The sequence below is a fragment of the Mesoplodon mirus genome (assembly GCF_964341445.2).
Source record: "Mesoplodon mirus genome assembly, chromosome: 8".
Taxonomy (NCBI): domain Eukaryota; kingdom Metazoa; phylum Chordata; class Mammalia; order Artiodactyla; family Ziphiidae; genus Mesoplodon; species Mesoplodon mirus.
This window is the reverse complement of record NC_138984.1, coordinates 84,360,306-84,383,045: the sequence shown is the minus strand read 5'-3', so window position 1 is coordinate 84,383,045 and position 22,740 is coordinate 84,360,306. Positions and strand designations below refer to the sequence as shown.

Sequence of the window (22,740 nt, the reverse complement as noted above, 5' to 3'; positions counted from 1 at the left end):
TTTGTGAGTAACCTGGGTAAGGAAGGGGACACTAAGGCCTTAGCTCCTCACAGCACACAGGTCTAGCAGTAAAAAGGCAGATCAGTGTGCTTTGCCCGGCTTGAAGCCTTTGCAATTTAATCCCACCAGCTAAATATAGATACCAACTCTAACAAGGGAATTTAGGAGAGCTAGTTTGGAAAGAAGAGTTCTTGCAGCTGTTACAGATTGAAAGGAACAACTGGAACTTTTAATCACTAAGGAAACAGCTAAGAAACAAGAGGTTTAAATGAAGTGGAAAACTTTAAAATACATAAAGCATTAGAAGATATGCTAATAAAGGCTACCGCAAGAAAATGTTTATTAATCTAACAGAAAACTGAATCATAAAAATGAGTCAGTCCGCTAAAAATGGTCTAGTGGCAAGCTACTCGGCTATCTGAATTAATGATGCAAAGTTCAAGAATATGAGCTGAGTTCATTTGGATACTCATAAGCAAGATCCCCTTTCCAATAACTGCTACAAATTTTTATTTTCTACTCAAAACAGTGGGATATATAATCTTCTTTTAGAAGTAGGAAACAAAGACTTCTACTTAGGTACTATAATTATAGATTTTTTTTTGGAAAAAAAACCTTTAAAATAATAATATCCCCCCATCATGATTGAAAATAAATGCAGAGAAACTGCTATTTTCTAAGACATTCCAAATTATCGGTATTTTTAAGTGGAAAAACTATAATTAGTATTGAATTTAATTATGAAATTATTTAATTTGTTCACACCCTGCCTTGCTCTACAAAGGATTTGATGTGGCAAACATTAAGACAAGAAAAAAAAAAGGTTAAAAGTCGGCCCTAGGGAAAGAAAAAATCTACACACATACAGTATGATCACTAAAGGTATTCTGTGGTTTTGTGTTGATCTTTCATTAAATAAAAATTAAAAAAATAGAACAGATGTATTGTAACCCCATGAGAACAATGTAATCAATAGAACATAGCAAAATCAGGACGAAGTGCTACATCCCTGGTATAATTTGAAAAACAGGCTTTATACACACACACAAAAAGTATATGACTAGAATCATAATTTAAGTTGTTGATTATAATAGAACACACCATATTAATTATGGGATGCAGAAAGTGTGACTTGAAAATAATTGATCCTCTGTTTACATACAAATAGCATCATATACTTCTTCATGAAATATTTTATTACAAAATTATATTCTCACATTTTTAAAAACTCAGTGGGGCTGTAAAAATACTGTAATTTCAAAGGTTGGTATTCTTAAACATGCTCAAAAGAACATAAGCTCCATAAAGACAGGGATTTGGGGGAGGTTTGTTTTGCTCAATGCTATAGCCACAGGGCCTCACTGGTGCCCCATAAATATTTGTTGAGTGAATCAATGAATGCCCCCAGATCAGGGAATTATGTATTTTTAAACTTCAAGGTCTCCATCCATCAGTAAAAGTTTTTTCCCTTATTTTACATCACGGTGAAGTCAATGGTACTGTCAGCTGCTAAAACAACAGCTGAGAGAAGAGCTCATTGACTCTTTCCATTTATAGAGGCCACTAAAGGTTTTAAAACACTAGAAAAAACCAACAGCTGCTCCCTTGTTTAAACAATAAATGACTCATTTCTCTTTATACGTAACACCTAACATCTGAAAAGATTAATGAGTCAGATGCAAACACAGTGTTTTGACGTTTTGAGATTATTCCTTACTAATTGGCAATTTTATAGTCTGTTTTGCTTGAAAAACTATTGAAACAATATTCCTAGCTGCATGTTTTTGACCTGTACACATTTTTCAAGCAACATTTTCCCCCTAATATAGGTTATTATAACCCCATCCCTTAAAAATGTAAAAATCCTTTCCTATTTAAATGAAGAAACCAACTTATAGCTTTTGTTCATTGATCTTTATTAAATTCAGGTTAGCCCTTGATTGTACTATGTGTCTACGGTTGTACATACAGTTGCATCTTATTTTAAATGATTTTACACACTCACTTTTTTCACTCTAGAAAAAGAGGGTTAATGTTTTGAGAGAAGTTCCTTACAAAGTTTCTTTATACTGAAGCAGTGGCAAAAAACACTTATGCAAGAGAGGTCACCAAATCTTACCTGACCAAGAAATCAGAAAATAATATCATATTTTTGAAAACTTCAAAGAAGTTTCAATGAATGCAAACAAAGAGCAAGTCAACAAATAAACTATTTATTTACAAACTATTTAAAACTATTTCCTTACAAAATAAATGTATTCTTGCCAAAACAATATTGAAATTATTTCCAAAATAGTGCCCAAAACTTTACGTAGGGGTTGATATCCTCCAAAGTTAGCTAAAGTTTTTAGTTTTTACATAAATGGTTACCTAAAAATGACAAGCTTAAGGTTTATAATTTATATGAGTGCTGGCTTACCTTTGGAGCTATGCGATAAATATATTTAAACCAGATTTTTATAATTAAAAAAGCAGCATTTTGATTACTCCATAAGAATAGTCTTATGCTTTTAGATAACACTTTCAAAACATTTAATGGTGCTGCATAAATTCTTTATGAAGCTCAACATGATACAGTCTTTTAATATCCACAGACTAATAACTTCCAAGTATTAGTTACAAAATAAACATATTTACAACAAACCAGATACATTTTGATTACAATTTCAAATATAATTTTTAGAAGACTGGCAATAAAATCTTCAACAAATGAGTTTTTCCTTAATCATTAAAAAACTCTCTGAAAAGCTTTTTCTGTAAATGTAAAAACTATGCCATGCCTTATAGCAGGTGACTAGTATCTTTAATCTTGAGATAACTTTAAATAGAAACCCAGCTCAACTCAAGATCAACTCATTACTTCCCAAAGTCCCTGTAGGGTGAATCCATCCTTCAATTTCTCTATTGCAAGCCCCAGTTCTTCTGAAAACACAGGTTCACGATCTTGTTGCTTTTTGGGAGATAAGAGGATGAGATGGGAATAGAGAAGGTGGGCAAGGAAGAGGAAAAAAAAAAACCAAAAAATAGGTTTCACATAAGTTTGTGAATACTAAATACTGGAATATAGAAAAATTTTTTCATATACTATAGGTAAAATATCCTTACCTTATTGCCATCAGCAAAATAAGCCTATAAGACAAGGAAAATTATATTTCACATACTTGATATATAATAGGTTAATAGGCCAAGGAACAGGTAATTAATTTACAGAACAATTCTGTAACTAACTGTATTTTATCTTCTGTTACTGTGTGTCTAATGGTTTTCTCACCTATCTTTACAATGCTGGTAGCAGAATTCACTTCTTCTGTCAATCATTATTTATGTCTTCAAGAGTTACGCTTTAAGCGCTAAAAATGTGCTTTGTAATTGGTGTATAATTAGCATTGTTAACTTGAAAGGAGATAAAAAGAATGACTAAGCAGCTATAAGATTTCACCCCTACTTTTGGTTTAGAAGAAGATGCTGGCAAAACAAAACAAAGCAATCAGTGCTTCACTGTGTCAGCAAATGCATACACCAAGGCAGTAGTAGTTTATTATTAACTATCTTATACTTATTTCACACTTTGCTTAAAAACTTTCATTCCCAGAGAGATAGTCTAGTCAGATTCATACACCACAGTACATAGAAAGTATTATTATTATTTTGGCTATTAATTAAATAATACAAATTTGGAAACAAGAAAGTTTACTGTTCAAATAGAAATCCATTTTAAGATAATATACCTATAAAGTGAAAGGAGGGAGGTCCATCTCATAAAGGTTACTTATGGAAAGTATAGACTTTAAATTAATTAAATTAACTATATTTAATATATTCTGTTATCTTAAAGTGTGAAAAAACTTTTCACATATCTGAAATCCTCTGAATAAGTATGTTCTCAAACTATTTCCCAGTTTGGTAATTTAAAAGTATTTTCACACACACAAAAAAATCCCTAACCTGAAAAAAAAACTACTCTCCAACTCATGTTTAAGACATTCTAAAAAGTCTCAAGTTCTATGCTATTTTACACACTTAAACCATTATTTAATTAAACATGACTCAGATTTTAAAAAAATCACGAGAAATTTAGTAGCTCTTCTTTGTGATGCTCACCACAAAAGCATCTGTGTGATCATCAGAGTCTATTTCTACATCATCTTGAATTTGTTCAACTGTCAGAGCTTCAAGGGACTTTGGCTGAAAATACGTAGATGTTAAAAAAAGAAAAAAGAAAAAGAAAATCAGTTAAATCAGATGTTAAAATGTATCAAAGAGACAATATTAATCAAATAAATAATTTTAGTAAAATGTGCTGTGAGAATTGTAAATACCTGTAAAAGGATATCACAGTTACCAACCACTCGTCTTACAAAAATCGCTGCATAATTTATATTCTATTAAAACTAACATGAATAATAAAATGAGTCAGTTAAACCCAAGCTTTTAAATCTCAAGTCAATATCATCAAAAGATTTAAAATGACAAATTTACACAAACTTAATATGATGCTTAGAAATATCCATCAAGAAAAAACTCTCATTGAATTTTATCTGATTTTCTGATAGTTAAAAACTATCTGATAGTTTAAGTTTTAAAAAAACTAACTTTTGTATAATAGCAAGTTTTAAATTTTCCTCAAAATAGTCATTAAGTAAAATTTGTGAAAAAAGAAATTTGTGAAAAAGAAGAACTAAGATTTGTATGGAATGTTCTAAAGGTAAAGCAGAATAAATATATATATTAAATAAATTAATATATCTATTAATTCATTTTTCAAATATGTGAATATCTTTAGTGTATGAGGCACCATGCTGGTACTACCAAAGGTTTAAAGTCTCTGCCCTTACCACAAAAGGTGTGTAATCTAGTGGGAATGGAGTGAAGGACAAAACACAATTATAAATAACTAAATATCAGGTTGAACTCTATGAAATTGCCATTTTAGTAAAAAATGGTCAAATATTAATAATATCATATAGTTCAACCTCCAAAAAATAGCTGTAACAAATGCAATATCTATTATAATAGAAGAGTTTGGAGACAGCACAACTTCTGGCTTGTGCATGCCAGAAACTTTCATGAAGAAAAAGCTGGCACGTGATCTAGGGCTTTTAGGATGAGGATGATTTTCATAGGTGGGATTAGGGGAAAGGGTATTCCTGACAGAGGGGATCAGTATCAGCAAAGGTGAGAAACCACAGGATACGGCCGAAGAAGATGAATAATCTGATACGGTCAAAATATGAGAGTCCCACAAGACAGAAGGAGCTACACAGAATATTGTACTGAATAATGCCAAGGAGTATCACTCACACTGGAGTCTACGGGAACCATGTTCTCTGAGCAGTGCACAGCCTACAGAACCAGACACTGTGGCTGTGCAGATAAGGTGGGAAAGGTAGACTGAAGTTTACTGAAATTTTTTAATACCAGCTCAGAGAATGTGGACTACTTATAGGTAATTGGTGGGGTAAGATTGATGGTAGAAGTGTACTGATGACAAGAGGTGACCTGATGCCCTAGTCTGAGGACAGCTGGTGTTTCAACCATGTTCAGAGCTGGGCGACTGCGTACAAGTAAATTAACCTATCTAAGCCTCAGTCTCCTTAACTGTGAGATAGGGCTAATAATAATGATGATGATACACTTTATAGTGTTTTTAGGAGGATTAAACGAGATGAGGCATATAAAGTTCTTAGAGCAGTTAACAGCAAAGAGTAGGCATTCAACATAGCCATTCAACAACTATGAATATTCATTAAGAGCCTATTATGTGCTAGTTTTGATTGCTGGAGATATAATGATTAAAGAAAATAGACAAAAATCCCTGACTTCATGGAGATTATTTATAGTGAAGGAGACTGATTAGTGTTACCAAAAATAAAGCAAGCAAGCAAGTAAGCAAACAAATAAGCAGAATAAAGGATAAAAAAGTGACAGGGGTTGGTGTTTTAGATGGATAGTCCAAAGACCTCCCTGAAGAAGTGGCTTTGGAGTAAGGACTTATATGTGGTGACAAAGCAAGCTACTATGGCTGGTTATTATTATGTACTGAGGGCCAAAGAAGGGGAAAAGAAGAGAAATGAAAGGTAGAGACAGAATGGGTAGGAGAACTAACATATTGTCTCCAATGTGCCAGCCACTTTACAGACATGATCAATAACTTTGTAAGAGAGATTACCTCCATTTTATAATGTGAAAACTGAAGCTCAAGTTTGCCTAGGATCACAAATAAATGGTGAAATTGGGATTGAAGTCAGGTTTGTCAGGTTCCAAGGACCATGCTTGTTCTACAACATTATTTTACAAGCAAAAGTAGCAAAGGAAACTGCAGTTTGAATGGAAAGAAAGGTATAGGAACAGGGGAGAGACTGGTACAACTGACTGAATGTGTAAAGTAAGATAATGGGAAAAATAAAAAAGGAAAATCCCGGAGTTTTGAGCACATCTGACTTTGACAATGTTAAAAATAAATAAGTAGTGAATAAATAGATAAATCAGCAAGATACTGCTTTTGAGAAAAATGACAAGATTTTAGGTATGCCAAGTTTGAGATACTCAACCATGTCCTAGTGTATCTTACTGACTTGGAAAATTATTAATTAAATTACTAAGATAAACTTTTTTTTTTTTTTTTTTTTTTGCGGTACGCGGGCCTCTCACTGTTGTGGCCTCTCCTGTTGCGGAGCACAGGCTCTGGACGTGCAGGCTTAGAGGCCATGGCTCACGGGCCCAGCCGCTCCGCGGCATGTGGGATCTTCCCGGACCGGGGCACGAACCTGTGTCCCCTGAATCGGCAGGCAGACTCTCAACCACTGCGCCACCAGGGAAGCCCCTAAGATAAACTTTTAAATGAGAAATTCAATTCATGTTATTTGGAATGCTCATCTATGAAAATATTCAAGAAATATTTGGAACCCTGGTAAGCTTAGAGAGTATGCCAAGATCAGAAAGATTTGGGAGTCATCTACAGAAGTACAACTTGAAGAAACTGGAGGAGGAGGTGATATTACTGGGGAATATACAGAGAAGGTAGAGTAAAAGGGAGAATGCTGAAAGAAGTGCAGGTTGGGAAGAAAGCAGAAAATGATGGTTAAGGAGATGAAATACTTAGAGTGTATGTACAATATGGTGTCAACAATCCAGAGACAAGTTTCAGCTGGAAGGGGAAAGGGATATATATGGAATTTGACAGGGAGACAAACAAATTAAGTATATGGAGCACAACGAGGTTGAAGTCAGAGGGTATGAATTTGTACTTAGCTGTCCAGTCCTACTTCTTGATCTCCCTGGTCACCTGCTGTAGTCCAAGAGCAGGAAGAGAGACAGATAATATATGTGATATGGCTCAACATGCTGAGTATTGGCAGGGACCCTGATGAAAGAGTGGGTGGCAGGGACACCAGCAACAGAGCGTACGGTGAGGGCCCCAGGACAAGAACAGACAGCAAGGGAACGTGTGACAGAGCGCCTCTGGCAAGGGTACCACTGTCAGAGCAGATGGCGAGGAGTCTCTGATGAAGTGGCTGGTGAGGACAACAGTGAAACACCAGATGACAAGGGGCCCAGCTGCAGAGGTTGAAGAGTAAAGCCAAAGGACAGCTGATGTACCTGGAGAGTGGGATTGGTGCAGAAACCAGAAGTCGTGAGGAAGGCAAAGAGCAGACATGTGGGCATGATATTCAAAATTTTTCATAACTGACATGGAAGAGGATCTGATGAATAGGAACAGACACAGGCCATATTAATGGAGCAGCCTCCTGGAGTTGCTATATTGTGGGTCATTGGGGGAAGAGAATGGTGTCTGTGAGGCCTGTAAGGTTTAACCAAATGCTAATGGCTGGCTGAAGTAAAATAAAAATAAAGCTGTCAGAGTGGGAGATTCAAGTCTCTACATCAGAAGAGCCTTGCATATGGGGACATCTTGGATAGGCTGCTACCTAGAACGGCAGGAATGAATGGTGAAGCAGCCAGGGAGAAAACAGGTGGTAGGCACAAATTAGCATTGGCCATACTCACTGAGCAGAGCCTCTATATTCATCATTTTAAACATAGTTTAAAATTAAATTGTACACAGTGTGTGTATATCTGAATTTTATAGATTGTGTAAAGGCAATTGAGCAAACTCTGTATATCACACATTGAACAAATTACCTTTTCTTCCATCTCATAATCCACTCCAAATATAGGACTGGTAGAATAGACTTTGTGAAGTGAATTAATTTCCTTAACTGATTCTTGTAGTTTTTCCACAGGATCTATTTTAAAGCCAAGAACATATCCTCCACTCTGTAAGAGAAAATAATGAAAAAATGAAAAGCCTGAGGAACAGTCTTTACAGTATATGATAAACTACAGCTCTAGCTGTCCTTATTTCAGAGCACAATATGTAGGCTGATTTTTTAAAATTAAATTTTTTATTATGAAAACTTCTAGCATATACAAAAATAGAAGAGTACAATAAATGTCCATGTAGCCATCATCCAGCTTCAACAAGTAACAACATATGGCCAGCTCTGTTCCATATGTAACCTCCCCATCCCCTAAATCTCCTCCCCTCACCCACTCAGGATTATTTTGAAATATATCCAGATATCACATAATTTCATCTGTAAGTATCAAAGCTAATATTTCAAGATTAAAAAAAATACACCATAGATTGTGAAGGCCAAGGGAACTGAGTTTTTCCTGAGCTAGACCTTGAAAAGGAATAGACTATATATTAAAATAAAAAAGGGAATGGCATACCTGAGGCTATCTCCTTGAAAAATTAGGGAAGAAACTTGCCCATGACAGTTTGTTGGAGAAGAAGTGTTAAAAAATTAAGTACCCATATGGTGATGGTTGAGAGCATACACTTTTGTGTTCAAATCCTGGTTTTACAACACTACATATGATGTATGGTTTACATCATACAACTAGCTGTATGATGCTGGGGAAAGGAGTGAGTAGACATTTGTATTTAAATTTAGAATTTAGAAGAGAAAAATCTCTTTTTAAAAAAAATTTATAAAAACAAATAAATGCAAAAACCAGGCATAACGGGGTATAGCAGTCTATAATTAGATACAGTACAATCTGAGTTTGATGGTATAAAATCTCAAATAGGGTGTGTTTATCTGTATAGACCTGTGTTGCTCAAAGACAGTCTTGTGAATCAGTCAGACCTGGAATCAAAACCTAGCCCTATCACTTACTGTTATTAGACCATGGGCAAGGTTTCTAATTTCTCCAAGTCTCAGTTTCCTTGAATATAAAATGCGGAAAAAATAGTAACTGTATCATAGGGTTGTGTAAAGATTGAAATAATGTCATGACTGTAATCATAATTAATATGTCTGCCCAAAAGAGAAATATAAGCAGGATTCTTCCCATGGGGACAATTACTATATGACTTCAAACTCAAACTCTTCATATAATCTCATGTTACAGCTAATACTCTTCTTGGACATAAACTGGTTACTATAAAAATAAAACTAAAAATATAGACTGTCACATAGTTTTTTAAATCTATTAAAGATTAATAAAAATATAAAGTATCTTACCTGCTGAGAGCTTTCTATGACAAGAGCTAAACCAAATTTTGAATCTCTAATCTTTATTGACCGCTAGACATAAAACGAAAAAAAAATGCTTGTTTTTATTATCTGATAGTAGTGACACTTTAACACATTTTTCAACTTTTACACAGTAACTACTTTTCATAGTCTGAAGAACAGAACTCTTCCTCTTTCCTTTTTCCTTACACTCCTATAGAGATCAAGTAAATGAAAATTTTCGTACTGGAAATAGGTGGCAAATTTGTAAGGCAACACAAAGATGACATCTCTGAAATATGTACAAAATTCTGACTTAAATGTCCCCTGCTTCACGGAGTCCACAACTTTTCTGAATATTTTAAACCAAAGGCCAGCAATCCTTTAGTTATGGAGAGCCAGTGTCTTTTGTGGCTCCTAAGGCTGGGTTAGTTTTTAAAAGTCCCATGTGCTTATATACAATGGAATATTACTCAGCTGTAAAAAGAAACGAAATTGAGTTATTTGTAGTGAGGTGGATGGACCTTGAATCTGTCATACAGAGTGAAGTAAGTCAGAAAAAGAAAAACAAATACTGTATGCTAACACATATATATGGAATCTAAAAAAAAAAATGTTCTGAAGAACCTAAGGGCAGGACAGGAATAAAGACTCAGACGTAGGGAATGGACTTGGGGACAGGGGAAGGGGGAAGGGTAAGCTGGGATGAAGTGAGAGAGTGGCATGGACATATATACACTACCAAATGTAAAATAGATAGCTAGTGGGAAGCAGCCACATAGCACAGGGAGATCAGCTCGGTGCTCTGTGTCCACCTAGAGGGGTGGGATAGGAAGGGTGGGAGGGAGACGCAAGAGGGAGGGGATATGGGGATATATGTGTACATATAGCTGATTCACTTTGTTATACAGCAGAAACTAACACAACAATGTAAAGCAATTATACTCCAGTAAAGATGTTAAAAAAATGTTGCATGTGCCTTCTGTTTCTTACACAATAAATGACTAAATTCTGAAAGAACCTCCACTGCATTTATTGAAAAAAAAAAGTATGGGCATTCATCACTGGGCATCAAAGAAGGCTAGGATAGGTCAAATATAATTAACTCAACTGGTAAGTGTGACATGAGGGTGAAGCTTGGCTAGTGGATGAGCAGTGATACCAGTGGCCTGGGAGAAGGGTAGAGGGGTAGAAGCATAATGACATGCAGGACCTGTAGAAAGTGAAACAAAACATACTTGCTGACAGGGTTAGAGAGAACCATGGGGGATCTAACATTATAACCAGCAGACCAAAAGTCCAAGAAGGATAATAATCTGTGGTAGGTGACTGTGTATCATACTTCCAGACAGATGGGCATTGGAAGTTGAGAAAAAGAGAGACACAGACAGACAGCCTAAATGGTAATTGTTATGAAAACCTGGGCTTCCATCTAGACTACTTCACACCCTGCCAGGAGTACGCAGAGTCCTGGTTAAGAACCATAGAACACTGGCATCCTGCTTATGGATAGGTAATCTAACCAGGTTAACTGTGGATGACACAGGCTGGTAAGATAGAAACTGGCAAGAAGATACATATATAAATATACATCTATAGGAAGGGAGTCAGGACAATGGCTGAGGCCCAGAGCTGAAGTTAGAACATGACTGCCCCAGTGACAGATTGTGATGATATCAGATTGCAAGTTGTTTAGGCCAGGCTGAATTCATTCCAGAATCCGTATTTGGCAACAGTATTCTTAAATAACGAAAAGTATCCTACTTGAAGAACAGAAATCACAAGGTTGTTTACTACTCAGTAATTATTCAGCATAATAGACATTGATATGTAAATGCAATATAAAACAGCAACGAACAATACAAACATCAACTTATCAAATACCTATGTAGACTCTGTCACATATTTCCAGCTATGCTTATAAATTCTCATATTTCTTTAGATGGCCAGAAATAATTTTTTTCCTATCAGATCCTATGATTTTCTGTTTAATGTGTTGTTTTTCTCCACCACACTGAAAGCTCCTTAAAGGCAGAAACTGCGTACTGGTTCATGAGTTTCATCACTGAGCATAGAGTAGGTGCTCAGTATTTGGCAAATGAATGATCAAATATTTTAAAGTAACTCAGTAATCAAACAATTTAGCAAAAGATAGACTTGGGAATATTTTGTAAAGAATCATCTTTCTCATAGGTTAAGAGGTCTCTTTAAAGAATGACGTCTTCCAGATATCACATACATTGTATCGAATACTCAATAAATATTTATTAATGAAACTATTTAGTCTTAAGACTACTTATATTCTATAATAAGGGTGATTATCATAGGATAGCCTCACAGGATTCTCATTAACTACTTTTATGTTCCATCTAATTTGCACTAGGGTCCAGTAAGTAGGGTTTTTTTTAATATATGAGATGAAATTCTTCAGATTATTGGAGTTTACTACTTGTTTCACTGAATCACATACTTACCATGAAAGCAGCAGCAGAGTAAAAAGAACCATCTCCATCTACCCCCCAACAAACTGGTCTCAGGTATAATTAGTTCTTATTCTAAATTTTAACAGCTTTAATTTAAGCTAAAACCATTATGACTAAAAACCATCTTGATTCCTTTCACTGAACTTGTAGTATGAATCCAGCTTATAGTACATGCTGTATCTGAATACAATAAAAACTGTTCATTCACAGAATTAATGAATTCGCTCTGGCTTTAAAAGGGTTTGAGCAGAAAGTAGCAAGACAGCCATAAAGTGTGTGGGTCAGTGAGCTGAAGCCATGCCAAAGAACCACTATATACTTGCCTCCTGGAAAGGTTATGGAAAACTTTAGTAGCTAAAAGCCCTTTGAATAAAATCTAAGAAAAATCACCTTAATCTGTATGATAACTATTAAAATTTTTAGAATCCAGTATATTTCTCTCTTAACAGCAAGTTGATAATGGTGCCGTTTCCCTTGAATGGAAGTACAATTGGGTCTTTTCTGATTACCAACATTTAAAAAGTATGCTCTGGGCCTCCCTGGTGGCGCAGTGGTTGAGAGTCCGCCTGCCGATGCAGGGGATACGGGTTCGTGCCCCGGTCTGGGAGGATCCCATATGCCGCGGAGCGGCTGGGCCCGTGAGCCATGGCCGCTGGGCCTGCGCGTCCGGAGCCTGTGCTCCGCAACGGGGGAGGCCACAACAGTGAGAGGCCCGCATACCGCAAAAAAAAAAAAAAAAAAAAAAAAAAAAAAAAGTATGCTCTCAGCTAAACTGTTGCCACTAGGGAGAGAGAAAACCCATCTAATCCCAAAATTCCTATTAACTGTTGAACAGAAATTATTTATTCTACATTAAAATAAGGTCATCAAAATGCATGCACTTACAATTTGCAGATATGGTATACTGACATTAAAATTGTCATTCATATTTGCATGCCACACGATTCTCACATTGGTAATAAAAAAAGTTCCTAAATTTCCCTGTAAAAGAGAGTGATGAGAGAGGCATCAACAATCATGTCTGAATACTTACTCTTTATTTTCTAAACACGAGAATAATTCTGATTCTCACAGCAGCATAAAATACCAGAATTGAGTATTATGAGGAGTAGTTATTCAGATGGGGAGCTGTCTATATCTTATAGAATATTTATCATAGTTTAAAACTAGAACTTTTCAAGTGTGCAAAGTTTATTTACAATTTAAGCTTATGATTCCATGGTTAGCAAGAGCTCTTCAATCAAATGCTACAGCTTTGCCACACTGGTTATCAGTTGAATCTAGGTTGAAACACCCACAAAGGCTGGAAACTATTCTTAGTAAGAGACAAATTATTCTCTAGAAATTGATTTGTTTCTTATTCCAACTATTAGTTGCTTATATGTTTCCTCTGGTCATAATTTCAAGAGGAAATGAAAAGTTACAATCATGGATGTAGGAGTCACCAAATGAGTTATATGTTTAATTCCATAAAGACTGGATTAAAAGGCTTCCGTAACTGTCCACCCTATGACACTCCTCAATCAGCCTAAGTTATCATGATGTGGAGGGTAGTGTGGTATGGGGGAAGAGCGTGGCTGTGGAACAGAATAGATGTGGAGGTCACTTAATTCTTTAGGGCCTGAGTTTTTCATCTGTACGTAAATAGAGACTGGACTAGATGACTTTTAAGGCCCATTCCAGCTCTAAGTCTACACATAACAAATGTTGATAAAAAGAGCATAAAACCATACAAATATGAAAATCAGAATATTACGTATATCAAGAGCTATGTTAATTAAGAGCTCTAATGCTTAACAGTTAAATAAATATACAAACCCAATCATAAATGGAAAAATGATTACCAAAGAAAGCACTGCCCCAAAAGGTTCATTAGTTCTTTGCATGGTACCTGATCACTGGATAAATTCCATACTCCATTGATTTTATCATATACGTGTTCTCGTGGTAGTAATCTTAGTTGCTTATTTTGAATTAGCGCACTTCTCAATTTAAAATCACGATACATTTTAGAAGTTTCATATGCTCTATAAAAAAGAACAAAAGACTAATCCAAACTGAAAATGTGATTTTCTTAGATTATGTTTACTTATCTACAAAAATACACAGTTATATACTCAAATAGTTACTAAGGTACATTAAAAATTTTTTCTTCTCAATAAGTTTTGGTGATTATAGTCTTTTGTACTGTATTTGTCATTTCAGTGTAGTATTTACACATTTTATCTCAGTACCTATATTTAAGATGTCTAATTTTTTTTTAAATTTATTTATTTATTTTTGGCTGTGTTGGGTCTTCGTTTCTGTGTGAGGGCTTTCTCCAGTTGCGGCAAGCGGGGGCCACTCTTCATCGCGGTGCGCGGGCCTCTCACTGTCGCGGGCTCTCTTGTTGCAGAGCACAGGCTCCAGATGCGCAGACTCAGTAGTTGTGGCTCACGGGCTTAGTTGCTCCACGGCATGTGCGATCTTCCCAGACCAGGGCTCGAACCCGTGTCCCCTGCATCGGCAGGCAGATTCCCAACCACTGCGCCACCAGGGAAGTCCCAAGATGTCTAATTTTTTTAAAATTTATTTTATTTAATCTATTTTTGGCTGTGTTGGGTCTTTGTTGCTGTACGCGGACTTTATCTAGTTGAGGTGAGCGGGGGCTACTCTTCGTTGTGGTGCACGTGCTTCTCATTGCGGTGGCTTCTCTTGTTGCAGAGCACGGGCTCTAGGCGCGTGGGCTTCAGTAGTTATGGCATGTGGCTCAGTAGTTGTGGCTCACAGGCCCTAGACAGCAGGCTCAGTAGTTGTAGCACATGGGCTTAGTTGCTCAGTGGCATGTGGGATCTTCCCAGACCAGGGATCAAAACTGTGTCCCCTGCATTGGCAGGCAGATTCTTAACCACTGCACTACCAGGAAAGTCCCTAGATGTCTAATTTTTAAGTCAATATATATAGTATGGCACAAATGAGAGGAAGCAGATTTTTTTTCTTTAAGCTGAAGAACAGTGCTTGTAAAAACAGACATGGAAATTAATTTTTCTATCAAAAAGCTTCCCTTGATTTCTCTGTTTTAGTTAAAGGCACCATTATTCTTTTGATATAAATAAAACTGCAATTACTTTTCTCACTGAAACCTGAAAACATTATGCTCACATCTACCTTTATACAGAAAATTAGAATGAATCTGTACCAACTCCAAAAGGTACCCTAGGACAGTGTATGTATCTGTGTCTGTGTATGTATGCAATAAAATCCCTATAACTTTGTTTTCTTTCCATGTCTCCCTATTGATAAATAATAAACACAGAAGAAAATTCTGATTAACTTTTGATTAATTCTAATTTTAACTCCACAAAAATACAGGCTAATTTACCCTTTTAATAAAACTAAAGGGTTTTCTTCACCTGAATAACTTTAGAAATCATTTATATAAATTATAATATGTATTGTTAAACTTCTGATTTTTACATTAATTAATCTTCTAGTATGTAAATTATGAAAGGGCAGGATTCGAGCATTTGACTATAAATCTTAATTTCCTTTAGAGTGGTAATCATCAATATTTAACCAGTGGAAAAAATGGAAACTATTCATGTTATAAATTGTTTTGGAGGGAACACATAACATTTTTATACTATTAAAGAAAAGTAGCTTCCCTGTTCCCTTCATACTCCATTTCATATTACTTCTCTAAGTAAACTGAAATAAAAAGATTAGGTATATGCCTAAGAGAGCTTAAAAAAATATGTTTTCACACAAAAACTTGTACACAAATGCTCACAGCAGCATTATTCCTAACAGCTAAGAAGTGGAAACAACCCAAATGTCTATCAGCTGATGAGTGGATTAAAAAAATATGTATCTATACAATGGAATCTTATTCAGCTATAAAAAGGAATGACGTACTGATATATGCTACAACATGTAGCATGCTTGAAAACATTACATAAGTGAAAGAAGTCAGACATAAAATGTCACTATATTGTATGATTTCATTTATATGAAATGCTCAGAATAGGCAAATCCAGAGACAGAAAGTAAATCAGTGGTTGCCAGGGGACCATGGGGATGAGGGAATGGGAAGTGACTACTATGGGGGTTTCTTTTTTGGAGTGATGGAAATATTCTGGAATTGAGAAGTGGTGAATATACTAACACTACCAAACTGTAAACTTAAAAATGGTAAATTTTATGTTATGTGAGTTATATCTCCAAGAAAAGCAAACAATTATATAGAGTAAAAAATCATCAACAAAATTTAAAAATAAAATAACTAGGAAAGAAATTAATTTGCAACATACATGACAGATAGGAGTAAAATTAAGAAATTTACAACAGAAAACTATACATAGCCAACAAATATGAAAACTTTCAACATCACTAGTAATAAAAGAAATTCGAATTAAAACAATGGTATATATACATACTATATATATCTGTGTGTATAAATTTTTGTGTGTGTGGTTTTTTTTTTTTGGCCTGTCATCTTAGCCAAACTTTTAAAAAAAATCATAGTACTTAGGGCTGGTTAAAAAAAAAAAAGAGCTGGGGTAGTAAAAAGAGAATAATTAAGGAAACAAAAAATCAAAATAACCACAAAACAACAAAAAATTTCTCTTTAGAGAAATCACCCAATCATGCCTTCTACTGTTAGAAAAATAACCTTAATTCCTTAATTGGATTATTCAACTTGGTTATCTACATTGAACGAATTCTCTATTTCATTTTTAACTACCTTGGTAGCTAATTTAATAGACTCTTCAGCAGTTTTATGTGCTTTATAAATACCTTCAAAGTGTTTATTAAATGGTAATGCAACATGTTCTATGTATCTTCAGGATGTTTGCAATAGAGCTTGGAGGAAGACAGCACCACATGTTGAAATTTTACTCTAAACCTTTATATCATAGAATTACCTTAAAAATATTCAATAATCTATAAAGTATTACCATACCTGTGTACTGCAATCACAGAAGTAAAAAGTCTAGGACTTCCAGGAACCAAATTTGTAAATATAAACTCAAAACGAGTACTGTTACATTTTGTTAGTATATAAAGAGCTTCAGTTTGGCCTCGTAATTTCTGTAAAGACAAATTTATGTAAAACTTCAGATTTTAAGAGCAATTTCTCATTTATAGTGAAAATAAACATCAACCTCAAATATCTACTGTTTCTTCACTATATATATTTCAATAAGATTTTTCAGACTTACAGAATTAGCAGTCCTTGTTGTAATATTCAATATGCAGTTGTAACCAATAGCTAAAATTTAAAAGCAAAGAATTTAAAGAACATGATACAATAAATTGAGGGAAAAAACTATAAATACAGAACTTTTAAGTTTAAAAAATTAAATATATATAAAAATACAATAAAAAATTTTTATGAAATATCTACAAATTTAAGTTAAATAATTAAAAGGACTAGAAAGTTAATTCTGCCTCTTTTTTTTTTTTTTTTTTTTTTTTGCGGTACGCGGGCCTCTCACTGCTGTGGCCCCTCCCGTTGTGCGGCACAGGCTCCAGACGCGCAGGCCCAGCGGCCATGGCTCACGGGCCCAGCCGCTCCGCGGCATGTGGGATCTTCCTGGACCGGGGCACGAACCCTCGTCCCCTGAATTGGCAGGCAGATTCCCAACCACTGCGCCACCAGGGGAGCCCAATTCTGCCTCTTTTGAACAAAAATATTCTCAACATGGGGAAAAAGGAGGTTTGCTTCTCTAAAACCTATACAGTATTGTTTACTAAAAACCTTAGCACCACAACATCAAGAGAAAAATCTACAATACCTTTAAAAAACAAATGAAACAAAATTTAACACAATGAAAGATTGTACTTTTATTAGAATTTAATCTCCATTCTTTGGTATTACTTGAAACAGGTTATAGCAAGTTTCAAAGTAAAGTAAAAAACAAAACCGAAAATCATTCAGTGTAAAAGCACTAATCTTGTTTATGTCCAAGAGACAAAATGGACAGACTGAAAAAAACATTCCTTTTGCATTATGAGGCAGTCTGTGGTTAGTCTAGGATTTCTTAAGTTTTTATCAATTAAAGTTTTTCACATATTTCATAGTATAGCTTCTTTTGGTGCCAAGAGCCACTGTGCAAGTTTACTTGACAAATTATTTTTTTCTTTCTCATGCTAACAAAGATACTTACAAAGATTGACTCTGAGTAATGCCAAAGAGTGCCAGATAATTCTTAAATTTGTTACTAAGAGTCTACCTAAAAGCAAACGAACAGAAAAATAAGTTACTTTAAATAAGAACCCATTTTTGCAGTATAGAATGAGATGGACATGAAACTTCTGGCCCAGTACCAACAGCAACACCCACAGATGTTTTTCATACATTTATTAATTGAAAATACTTATTGCTCATATCCATTCTAGGTAAGGTATACAATGTGTGATTCAGAATCTCAGAGAAACAAAATCTGATAGTTACAGAAAGAATACAGGTATTCACTGCCAACACCTTGGTTTGACTCAACTGACAGAGGAGAAAACTGTGTACTGTTTTTTTTTTTTTCTCAGTAGAAGCTGTTCTGGGGGTCCCAGTAGGTTATATGCGTCCAACTGAGTATGAGTACAGGACAGTATAATTATTAAGCCATTCAGTGAAATCACACTTCTCAGAGAACTCTCATATATATATGAATCCCTGCCATTTGAGCAGTCTCTTAGCAGTTCTCATTTAAATGAGCCATATACTCATATACCCAGTTTTTTTGTGGTGAGCAAACTTTTTCCTCATATGAAGTTATGGCTAAGCTGAAGTCTGTTTAAGGCTTATGATTTTCATTCTTAGCCTCAAACTGATGTTCTTACACTGAAATATGTACCAAGTTAGATAAACTTCATTTCTCAAAGTATATCCTATGAAATAGTAGTCCCTATAGATGCTCTAAGAAAAAAAAAAGTCAAGTAAATCTGTGCATGGTAAACTATGTGTCTTAGAAATTTGTAATACAATTAGCATATGAGGATAGTTTTGAAATATCTTGAACTAATATCTTGAACTAAGTTAACTCTCTTAACTTTGTTTAATACATTTCTTCAGCAAATTATAACCATGGAATTCTTTTGATGAGTAATCTATAGCCATGTCATACTCCTTCCTCCCTGAAAAAAACCCTAGAATATCTAAAATCAGAGAAACTAAGCCTGTGTGAATGCTGGCGTGAGATGGGATAGGAGGTCCTAAAAACAAAGGAAGGCGTTCTCAAGAGAAACTGTGGAACATTACATGCTATGTTTGACAAATAGTAAGTCACCCAGCATGGCTAGAGTGTAAAGTTCCCACAAGATCACAGACGACTAGACCTGCATCTATCAGTCAGGGTCAAACAGAACAGAGATGGCTCACTTAAATTAGGATAACTGGGGTTTATTTACAGAAGGACTTATTACAATGGTATGGGGTGGGGCATCAGGAACCATAATTGACATATAATGCTGTTTCATATCTTATTCTCCAGCTAATATAACTTAACATTTGTAATTTAAACCAGAAATATAAAATACATTAGAAATATACTCACCGCTATCCCCATTATTTCCTTTGGTGTCTTCAATTGAATCTAAACAATCAATAAGGACTTCTCCAGGTCTTGTTTTCATTTGTCTAAAATAAATATAAAGGCTTAAATTTTTTAGCTACAACTACACCCACTTACCATCTAGTGAGGGAGAGAAAAGGCATATGCATATAAAACAGACAAAAGTATAAATAATACAGTACCAAATGCTCAGGCATTTGAAAATAAGGTTTTCAAGAACTTAAAGAACCTGGAGATCAAGTGTGGCCTGGAGTGACCAGGGACATGGAGAGAAGTCAGAACTAAAGGAGAGGTAGGATTTGGAGAAATAAAAGAGAGAGAGGAGAATCTATGATTAAGGACCAGAAATAAGAAATGATAAGAGAGGGGGCTTCCCTGGTGGCGCAGTGGTTGAGAATCTGCCTGCCAGTGCAGGGGGACACGGGTTCGAGCCCTGGTCTGCGAAGATCCCACATGCCGCGGAGCAACTAGGCCCGTGAGCCACAACTACTGAGCCTGCGCGTGTGGAGCCTGTGCTCCGCAACAAGAGAGGCCGCGATAGTGAGAGGCCCGCGCACCGCGATGAAGAGTGGCCCCCGCTTGCCACAACTAGAGAAAGCCCTTGCACAGAAACGAAGACCCAACACAGCAATAATTAATTAATTAATTAATAAACTCCTACCCCCAACATCTTCAAAAAAAAAAAAAAAAAAGAAATGATAAGAGAATGTGGGAAGACTGGCCTGGCTGGAGAAGAAGGTGCATGTTGAGAGGTAGTGAAAAATATAGTAGGATAGGTAAGAAGGAACCAGATTATGGATAACCTAGAATGTCAGTCAGATAGATACGGGTTTTATCCTGTGGACAGTGGAGAAGCCCCAGAGGTTTCTGAGTAAAGCAAAGGAGTCATGCAGTTATGGAAGGAACAGATTAAAGCAAAGCAACATTAGGACTTGGTAAACAATCAGATAAAGGAGACAAAAGGAAATAAAGAATGAAGAATAGGTTGCTGACTGATAGAATGCAATCTAGAGTGCCAAAAAAAAAAAAAGAAAAGAAAAACCTAGCAGAATATGTGGTAGAGCCTTCTAACACATTCTCAATAAAGCCAACTCAATTACCTACTGGAAATACAGACATGATCATACACTTTCACTGTTGAAAAGCCATATTACCCCACTACCTAGATGATGAAGTCCAAAATCCTCAACTGAATATTTCACAATCTAGCTAATCTACCTTTCTATTTGCACCTCCTTTCTCTACCTGCCAGACCCTGCTTCTAGCCAATGAGATTTATACCTCTAAGACTCTACATCTAATTTTTTTTTTCTTTTCTTCCTTTTCTTTTTTCTGGAATACTCTCTTCCTGTATACCCTAGCAAGGCCCTGACCATTCATCAGGGCTCAATTCAAATATTATTTTTTCTTTGAGACCTTCCCTAGGAAGAATGAACTTTTCTGTTCTATGGTCCTCCAGCATTTTGTTCATTTTTTCCATGACGGTATTTACCACATTTTTTATAGTTAGTTGTCTACATCTATCTCCTGCAGTAGAATGGGGGTGGGGTGGGGGAAGGGTGTCATTTCCTATTATTTTTGTATCTTTAGCTATCAGCACAGTCACCAGTACGTAGTAAACATCTGATAAATGTTTAATAAACTGAAAATGTTCATGAAATGGATCTTTGCTTAAGAACCCTCCAAGAATAACAGGAAAAGTCAAAGAATGTGTGCAATATGTAACCGTTGCTTATAACTTTATAAATTCCCTTCCCTCACAACGCCTTAAAGGATCCAAGACCATGTTAATATTATATATCTAGCCACAGCTAAGCCTGGGAAATTAATATTTCATTTTTTCCACCTAAGAAAGTTCTGTTCATAATAAAGAATCATGCGAATTGGCTAAGAAGCTCCAAACCATCAACCCAAGAACCTTAGCTTTACTGTTTTCCAACACTTACTATCCCAATGGGCACTTTTTTCCTGGACTGCCGGCAGGAGGTTTCTAACTATTCTCTTTAAAACATGAAAATTTCCAAAAACAGGGCTTCTGTTTGAGAGGCTCCAAAAGAGGGTTCCTTCTTCCTGTTGGTGATTTAGATGAATAACTAGAAACGAAGCTTACCACGGAAATAAAGTCTGCATGGTCAGGGATTTTGGAGAATGCTTACTCTCACTTCCCTCGGAGACTCAAGCTTTAGAACGGTGAAGTCATTTTTCTAAGGGCCCACAATGTGTGTCCTTATTCTAGACCTAGTTTCCGAACCCTCGTTTCCAGAGTCCCTGCTCCACGTTCCTTCCACCATACGAAACTGGCACCGCAAGCTCACTGGGGTGTACTGGACGCCCAAGCCCAAGGTGGTCCCTGCCGTATTTGGGCTCAGCTTCCGACAGGTCCCCCGGGTCAAGACGGGACCGGGGATCGTAAGGGACCGAAACTGCGTACAATCTAGACGCGCTCCGGCTGTGGCGCCTGGGGAGGACCGCTGGGCCCCGGACAGTCTGGGGTCTCCTGAGGTGAGGACAGCAGGCGCCAACCTCCTCCCACCCTCGCGAGGGTCTTAGGCTCCGCCCGCGGGTCGGGAAATCGCACCGCGGCGACCTCTACAGGCTCCCGGCCACTGGGGAATCTTGGCGACTCACTGCGAGGACACGTCGAAGCGGACATCCCGGTCCTCCCAAAGCGCATCCAGCACCGACATGGTGACCGCGGCGGGGGAGGCCTAACGGCGTCTCGCCGGCTCCAAGACAACGGGCCGCCTTTGGCACGACGTCTACGGCGGGCGCCGAGACCCAAAATTCCTCAAGGTAGTGTGCGCGCTTTCCCGGCCCTGTGGTGTAGTTAAGCGGATTTGAGGCTCCAGGCAGGGTTCCGTGCCTCAGAGAAGCCGAACTGGCACCGGCGCAGGAGCGGGTGCTTGACTTCTGAATGACCTTCCGCACCTCCAGACTCGCCTCCTTAAGCCTTTCCTCCCCTCCCACCCCGCTTCCGTTCCTCTCCCTACACTGTCGGGAAATTTAGCCTTAGAGACTTCCCAGGCGGTTCACTGGTTAGGACTCCGCGCCTCCACTACTGGTGGCCTTGGTTCCGTCCCTGGTGGGCCAACTAAGATCCCGCAAGCCGCGTGGTGCGGTCTGAAAAAAGAAAGAGAGAAATGTAGACTTAAAACTCGAAATTCCTCGTCTGGTTCTGCCTCC

At 36.7% G+C, this 22,740-nt stretch overlaps 1 protein-coding gene across 4 annotated transcripts; it reads right to left on the bottom strand.

Moving 5' to 3' along the window:
• Positions 1 to 1,892: 1,892 nt before the first annotated feature.
• BBS5 (Bardet-Biedl syndrome 5) lies at positions 1,893 to 22,452 on the bottom strand. 4 transcript variants are annotated; one of them, XM_082629986.1, is made up of 13 exons: positions 22,186 to 22,450; positions 21,504 to 21,627; positions 19,540 to 19,622; positions 18,157 to 18,222; positions 17,209 to 17,258; positions 16,950 to 17,077; positions 13,899 to 14,034; positions 12,893 to 12,988; positions 9,534 to 9,596; positions 8,143 to 8,277; positions 4,102 to 4,185; positions 3,106 to 3,129; positions 1,893 to 2,950 (listed from the first exon to the last, which is right to left on the bottom strand). In XM_082629986.1, exons 3-13 carry the CDS (start codon positions 19,616 to 19,618, stop codon positions 2,849 to 2,851), a joined length of 963 nt encoding a protein of 320 aa, XP_082486112.1. In that variant the 5' UTR covers positions 19,619 to 19,622; positions 21,504 to 21,627; positions 22,186 to 22,450; the 3' UTR covers positions 1,893 to 2,848. The 4 variants fall into 4 exon arrangements, with proteins under 4 accessions (XP_082486112.1, XP_082486111.1, XP_082486113.1 ...); XM_082629985.1 differs by lacking the exon at positions 21,504 to 21,627; XM_082629987.1 differs by lacking the exons at positions 21,504 to 21,627; positions 22,186 to 22,450 and adding an exon at positions 21,668 to 22,121.
• Positions 22,453 to 22,740: the final 288 nt, after the last annotated feature.